Genomic DNA, 8,234 nt, shown 5'->3' with positions numbered 1-8,234 from the left:
TGGACCCAAGTCTCATCCATAGTGACGAATCGAGAGACGAAATCCACTTTATTCTTTTGAAAACGCTCTAAATGTCGCTGAGAAAGTCGCACTCGAATGTGTTTTAGTTTCATTGTTAGGGAATGCGACCACCATTGTGCATACATCTTTCGGGCATCCAATACGTCAGTCAAAATATTGATTATTGCTTACACTGCCCAATGAGATGCTTCTACTTCTAGGGTTTATATAAAATCTCTTTCAGTCACTTGACGATTTTCCATTACGATTTGCACCTGTATTTTTTTCACAAGACTTATTGAAGAACCTAGTATGACGGGTATTTTTTAAGAGCGTGAGAACTTCAAATGATAATGCAAAATAGATATGTATACAGTAGATTCTGTTTTTATGCGGGTTTTTATGCGGTTTTGAAATAGTGCGGTTTTTAGCTTCTTTTGCTGTTTTGCCATTGCTGATCTTCTATTGTTGTTGTTATTTTACTTCTAAGTATGTATGTATGTATGTATATTGTACAGTTATTTTTTTTGCTTTTGCTTGCTTGCGTGCTTTTTGAAAGAATGAGGATTATTAATCAACAGGCTGCTTAGAGAAACGGACGAGTCTTTAAATTATCAGCTGTTTTTGTGTAAGTAAAAGCGTTTTATATTCAAAAAAATTGCTTCTTAATCATTCACAATTTAATTTAAATTTTAAAGGTTACAAATGTCCAACAAAAAAGAAAAAAGGAAGAGAAATGCAATTTCCCTGGAAACTAAAATTTTAATTTTGGACCGCTTAAAAGCAGGCGAACGTTATGCATCTGTTGGGAGACATTTTAAATTTGGTGAATCTACTATAAGAGCAATTAAGAAGAATGAGGCTGCAATAAGGGCATCGGTAATTAGTGGAACAGAGTTGAATGCTAAAAAAGCGTCGTATTCAAGAGGCACTACAAAAGAAAGATTAGAAAAAATGTTATTAATTTGGTTGGAAGATTTAAACCAGAAAAGAATCCCCACAAATGGCCCACTAATTAAAGAACGAGCACTTCGATTGTATGAGCAGCTGAAAAATTCGGAGCCTACTATTTCATCCAGCGATCTCAACATAGCAGAGTTCTCAGCCAGTACAGGATGGTTAACTGGGTTTTTAAAGCGTAATGCATTTCATAACGTAAACATTACCGGTGAAATTGCATCAGCAGATGATGATGAAGCTAAAAGTTTTCCAAAGAAGTTGCTCAAAATTATTGAAGATGGAGGATATAGCCCAGATCAAGTCTTTAATGCCGACGAGACTGGGCTATTTTGGAAAAAGATGCCTAGTCGTACCTATATTGCTAAATCTGAAAAATCTGCAAGCGGTTTTAAAGCAGCAAAAGATAGAGTCACCTTCTTATTTTGCAGCAATGCGTCCGGGGATCGGATATTAAAACCTTTAGTTGTAAATCGATCACTAAAACCTCGATCCCTGAAGGGCAAAGACATGGCAAAACTGCCTGTTCATTGGATAGCCAACAAAAAAGCGTGGGTGACTACTGCAATTTTCACAGAATGGTTTAATCGATATTTTGTGCCGGAAGTTAAAAAATATTTGCTGGATAAAGGTCTCGAGTTCAAAGTGATTTTGCTTATCGATAACGCGCCAGGTCATCCGCATATAGAACATGCCAATGTCGAGATAGTGTTTCTCCCACCAAATACAACCAGCATTTTGCAACCATTGGACCAGGGCATTATCTGCAACTTCAAAAAACATTATGTAAAGTTGACCTTTCAGCACATTTTGGACAAGATAGAGAATGAAGAGATAACAGTTACGGATGCCTGGAAAAAATTTTCGATTTTGGACTGCATAAATTATGCTGGCTTGGCAGTTAAAGCTATAAAACCACACACTTTAAATACTTGCTGGAAAACGGTTTGGCCAGAATGCGATCAAAGGGGAAGTCTATCAGAAGAAATATCAATATCAGAAATTATATCTTTAGGTCATGAAATTGGTGGAGAGGGGTTTGAAACATTATGCAACGCAGATATTGATGAGCTACTTTTGGACCCAGAGCTAAATGATGAAGACTTAATGGAAATCATTGCTGGTGATTCTGGAAAAGACATCGAATCGGAAGATGAAATAAAACCATTTACGTCAAATGTGAATCGAAAAGGAATTCAGATGTGCAGCGAATTAGAAAATTATTATCTGACCAATGATCCAGATACTGAGCGGGCTTTGAAATTCCAACGTGAACTTAATTTATGCATGTCGACCTATCGGGAATTGTATAAACAAGATTCTTAATCAGCTAAGCAAAAACTCAACACAGATTACATCAAAAATGTTAACCCTACAAGTATTGAACCGCCTGCATCACCATCCAGATCAGACGTGTACATTTCCTCAAGTGACGGAAGTGATTTTACGCCAAATCCTAAACGAATGCGCAACATGCGGGTATTGTCTGATTCTATTTCTGACGATGTACAATAAATTTAGTTTTCGGTTCTAACGTTTCATAAATAAAGATATAATTTTCAAAAATACAACTTTTTGTTTATGCGATTTTATTTAATTATTTCAGATTCATGTGGTCTATGGAACGTATCTATAGTTATAATATGGGACTAGTAGCCTTTTTTATGCGATTTTATTTCAGATTTATGCGGTTCTTAGCACTTTTGAAACGTATCTATAGTTTTACTATAGAACTGGTAGCTTTTATATGCTGTTTCTTGCGGAACGTATGTACCGCATAAAAACAGAATCTACTGTACTCGTATTGTTAGAATGCATTTTTTATTATAATCTAGCAGATTTCTTGGCATATACTTTTTGACTATAATATTTGGCATCTGTCCGCTGCGGCTACGCTCCGTTCGATCAGCCCTATTTTGGTCGTATGACGTCAATCTTGGCTTTAATATTGCAATAAATCGAGTTTTAAGCGCGTTGAATGGCCAGTTGTGTCATCTTATTAGAACCATATGTCGTCAATATTTAGCTGATGTATTTCTGAAAACGAAAATTCAGTCAGCATGGCTCGATAACGCTCGTCATTTACCGCAACGACAGCTTCAGCGTCATTTCGAAAGAAATAAGTACCGATGATGGCGCCAATGCTCTATAAACGCAACAGAAGTGTCAACAAAGCCATTCTCAGCTGTAAAACTATAGTTGTCGGCATGGATAATTATCATCCAACTGAAAATAACACCCGATACATATACCATATATACAGGGTCCGCCATATAACTTTACGGAATTAAAAATGCTATAAAAAAGAAACTACTCAATATTTTTCCAAACTGTTTTTTTTATTTTGAAGTACAATCCTTCCGGTTAATGATGGAACACAATTTCATTCATATGGCTGCCTCGGCTAGCCATGCACCATCCCATACGATCGGTCCAATTTTTCAACATATTTTCGATTGTATGCGGCTGTATTTCAGCTATGGCATCGCGTATGTTGGTCTTCAGTGCATCAATTGTTGCTGGTTTGTTGGCATAACACTGGCCTGTGACGGCACCTCAAAGATAATAATCCAACGGTGTCAAATCGCAGCTCCGAGGCGGCCAAACGATATCAGAATTTCGGCTGATAATGCGATCTTCGAAGACAGTGCGCAAAAGATTGATCGTTGCATTCGCTCTGTGGCAAGTAGCGCCATCTTGTTGGAACCAAATGCCACCAATATCCTCCTCTTCAATTTCTCGGAACAAAAATTCGTTCAACATGGCCCGGTAATGCTCTCCATTGACGGTTACGGCCACTCCTCGCTCATTTTCGAAGAAAAATGGACCAATGATGCCTCTCGACCAAAATCCGCACCAAACAGTGACTCGTTGTGAATGCATCGGCTTTTCTTCGAGTGCGTGCGAGTTTTATTAGCCCCAAATGCGGCAATTTTGCTTGTTAACATACCCGCCGAGATGGAAATGAGCTTCATCCGAAAAGATGATTTTTCGGTAAAAGTCTTCATCTTCTTCAAGTTGATCCCAAGCCCATGAAGCGAAGCGAAAACGTATTGGGTGGTCGGTTTGCTTCAGCTGCCGAACCAATTGGACTTTGTACGGCGTCATACCAAGGTCTTTACGCAAAATTCGTCTCAATGATGTATCCGAAATGTCCAATTGTTGAGAACGACGGTGAACTGATGTTCCTGGTGATTCACGAACACTCTCGGCCACAGCAGCAATATTTTCGGATGTACGCACGGTTTTTGGTCGGTCACGCGTTGGTTTGGTTTAAGCAACCAAGTTTCTCTTACTTTTTTTGCAAAGTAATTAACGTAATTTTCGTACACATTCTGCAACATTACCATGATTTTCAAAGTAATGTCGCAATATTTCCCAACGTTATTTGGGCGTAATCACAACCATATTCGTTCAGATGACAGCTAAGTCTTACCATTCTTCAAATAATACCTAGTTCAAATCCGTAACGATAGATGGCGGGCCCTGTACATATGTATGTACATAAATTCATGCATATGAATGTTCTTTCCGATGCATATCTCCAACGCAATAATTAGGATTTTCATATTGCGAATGTCACACAACTGTCAACACCTGAGATATTTTTAACAATTGTCCTACACCTGTCAAAGGCGCATATTTGTAAACGAACATGCAATTATTGCACTTGCACATGAGTATTTATGACAGCAAAGGCGCCGACAGCTGTTTTTGAGTTAACATATTTTAATTTTTTTCTTTCGAATGTTTGAGTTACTTAACTAACAAAAGGCTGAGGCAAAATGAAATAAAAGTGAAGCATTGCAACAACTGAGCAATAAGAATAGTTGCCGTCAATCGACAACAAGCAATTGTTCTCCAACTATGCTGATTAATGCACAAGTAAGATTTTCTTGCATTTGACGCTATAATAAAAAATTTCTCACAATGCAAGCAAATAGTTGAACAAACAAAAAAACAGCCCATAGACAGAAAATATGCAGACACATATACATATATATATATATGGGTGTATGTAATATATGTTCATAAATAGTTAACCCTCAGTCGAAAATAGTGTTGACGGAAAAGTTCCGCAATAAAACTTTTGTAAAGTCAAAGTTGCAGCTCATAGAGGCAAGCGGTGAAGCGACGTATCAAGTTACTTATGAGCGCAAATGTTATATAGTATGTATGTATGTATGCGTGTGTATGTATTTATGTATGTATGTGTATGTGTGCGAATGTTTGACATACCTATTTTTATTTTCGTCACATTGACAGCACTATTTTATTTGTCTTGTGTTTGATTGATAGTTGTTTCCATTATTTTTCTAATTTTTCTCCATTTTTTGCGGTAAGCGTGTATGCATTTGACAGATTGTACATATGTATGTATGTATGTGTGCATGTACGGGCATGCAATTGCATTTATAACTGAATTAGCGCATATATGCGGCTACAGCAACGGCACTCAGTGTAATTGGAGTCAGTTGTCGGCAGCTATTCATATCACATATACATACACATAACACATGTACTTACATATGTACCCAGCAGTAAATTGAACTAGTTTCGAGCTAGCTAAGGTCTAATTAGACAATTTCCAATGCCTACTTTTTCGCGGTAAAGTCTTACAGGGTGGCAATCCGTCACGTTCTGCACAACCTTGAAACGCATTCTGAACGAATTCCTTGTCGGGCAATAAATTCTGAAGCACGAAAAAATTTAACCGCAACTTAAGATATGTTGGTCGACCGGAATGAATGAATTGCCATTCTGAGCGACTGTCATGTGGCATTGTCAATCTTTGAGGATAAATCCCCATTTCTTCTTGAGTGCATGAAGGAATTAAACTTACTAGGAATGCGCTATCGTAACCTGGTTCATATGGGTCGCAGAAGACAGGGATATAAGTGGGAACAAAGTAGCGCATGCAATGGCTAGAGAGGCTGCGATCTTGCTATTGATAGTACTCGAGCCCTTTCTTGCTATGGGACAATACACCAGCAAGGAAAAGCTTAGAAGTGAAGAGACGGAACCAAGTGATGGGCTTACGCCAGGTGAAGTTCTTACTTGGGGGATATAATCAAAAACATTCAGACAACTCATAACCCTGCTTAAGGATAAATTGAGAGTGTTCACGTGCATTCTCACAGGTAGCTGCAGATTGCGTAGTCATCTGCCAAGGTGTGGGATACACTGTACACTGACTCTTGCAATTTCTGCAACTAGTCCCCAGAGACTCCAGCACACCTCATCTCGAATGTGACGCTATAGTCCGAAGCAGATTGAGATATCTCGGTCGGAGGTGCGGCCAGCAGAAAGGCACATACCTACGCTCAGCCTAACTCAGCTCTATCTTTGGTTTATTAAGGGAACTGGGTTAAAAGATTATGATGAGCAAAGGCCACAAAATGCCACGAGGTCGAAGTGCAAACCTCATTTACATTCATTCATTCAAGATGTGTTGATTGAGTAATCGTACTAGCCGATAGAGTAAAAAGCATAGGCGGAGATCTTGAGTTTGATGCTTTGAATGGGCATATATTATATATACTTTTTTTTTGTTCTTGCAGATGAAGGGGCTTAACGCCTAATGCCTAATACATCATAAAAGCTGAAGCTAAAATTCTTTATTAATTTTTTTAAATAATTTGCTGATATTCAAAAGTCCCAAAACAACAAGTTTTGCTATATATTCAATTATTCAAAACCATATCCTACCGCAGCAAAGACTGTAGACTACTCACTAAGCTACTGACACTGAAGGCCCTGGAGAACGCGAAGCAAACCTCAAAGATTATTCAAGAATGTAAGAAGAGGCTTAATTCTATCGCAAGACAAAACAGGCTTGTACTTATATGGGTTCCGGGACACTCCGGTGTTCAAGGAAACGCAATTGCCGACGAATTGGCCAACCGTGGATCAGCGGTGCCCCCGAAAGGGCCAGAGCCAATAATCGGAATCAGTTCCGCCGGAATCATGAATTGGATCAGCGATTATGTAGGCAATCTACATAAAGAGCGATGGTCCGGTCTAGAACACTGCAGAACTGCAAAGTGTTTTGTGACAAGTCCGAACAGAAAACTGGAAAACTTTCCAGTAAACCTTGAAAGGAAAGCCGTTCGGTTGATGGTCGGCATCATTACAGGACACAACCCATGGGGTCAGCATATGACCAGCATTAGAATCATTGAGAACCCAACGTGTCTGTCATGCTTGAAGGAGGCGGATAGCACTGAGCACTTTTTCTGTGAGTGTCCTGCCTTTGTTAGAGCAAGGCTGCGAATTTTGGGCTTCGATGTCATGAGAATGGGTAATATTTGTTCTCTAAAACTGGAGGATATTTACAGATTTGCCTGGAAAATTCTCACAGGTCTAACTATCTCTATCTCTGTCTCTATTCTTTCCTATCTCTTTCTCTGATACTTTTCTCCTTCCCTCCTTGACTATCTACCCCCTTTCCAGAGCTTTAAATACAACGGGCTTTTTAGCCTGAGTGTTTTAGGAGCCACCAAATCTTCTGCTGCTCCTTGGCTCGACCTTTTCAAAGATCATTTCAAGCTACTGGCATCAAGCTCGAGATGGACGAAATAACGTTATTAATTTTCGGATTTCGCAGTCGCGATTTAATAAGTAAGGTAACGGCGCCACTGTCGCAAAAAACAAGCACCAAGCGTGTCACTCTTCATCTGTTTTAAATTAGTTCGGGAACAGTTAGAAAGTGTATGGTACGGAACTAGTTCTTTAGGAGCCTGCCCCAGTTTTTACTGCAAGGTTCTTATACATACATATATTTTTTTATTTATGTATTTGTTAAGTACGCGGGCTATTCTACCTCAAATTGCCAAGAAAAATTACATTTTCTTTTAATTCCATTCAAGAATAATTTTTTTTAGATAAAACAAAGATACCCTAGAAAGTTTACCAAAAATAAATATTTATTAAAACTAGTATGCGATTTATAGGTGATAATTTGTTTACTAAAAACTAAATAACTCTAATTGGTATTGTCAAAAATGTTTGTTTTTTCTAATTCTATTAATTTTTCTGCATAGTAAAGATTTTTAATAGTTTGTTTGTTTAATAAAAACGCATTACTATTCAAATTTTTTTGTAAATAAAATTTCTTGATAATTTTTTTTATATTAATATATATTTTTGGTTTAATATTTTTTTTTATATTATATATATTTTTTTGTGTTTTATTATTAAAGACGCAATTAATAAAAATTATACTAATGAGAAGAAAATTATGTTGATCAAATTCGTGAACCTTTTTTATTTTAATT

At 37.7% G+C, this 8,234-nt stretch overlaps 1 protein-coding gene across 1 annotated transcript; it reads left to right on the top strand.

Moving 5' to 3' along the window:
• The first annotated feature begins 953 nt into the window (after positions 1 to 953).
• LOC129249335 (tigger transposable element-derived protein 1-like) lies at positions 954 to 2,667 on the top strand. Its single transcript, XM_054889096.1, has 2 exons — positions 954 to 2,463; positions 2,639 to 2,667. Exon 1 carries the CDS (start codon positions 955 to 957, stop codon positions 2,281 to 2,283), a length of 1,329 nt encoding a protein of 442 aa, XP_054745071.1. The 5' UTR covers position 954; the 3' UTR covers positions 2,284 to 2,463; positions 2,639 to 2,667.
• Positions 2,668 to 8,234: the final 5,567 nt, after the last annotated feature.

The sequence above is a fragment of the Anastrepha obliqua genome, chromosome 5 (assembly GCF_027943255.1).
Source record: "Anastrepha obliqua isolate idAnaObli1 chromosome 5, idAnaObli1_1.0, whole genome shotgun sequence".
Classification (NCBI taxonomy): Eukaryota; Metazoa; Arthropoda; class Insecta; order Diptera; family Tephritidae; genus Anastrepha; species Anastrepha obliqua.
Note: the sequence above shows the minus strand (reverse complement) of the source record. Positions and strands in the feature narration are given on the sequence as shown.

What these genes read in the sequence shown, in the direction of transcription:
- LOC129249335 (XM_054889096.1), top strand. Translation starts at nt 955, where the DNA reads ATGTTATTAATTTGGTTGGAAGATTTAAACCAGAAAAGAATCCCCACA.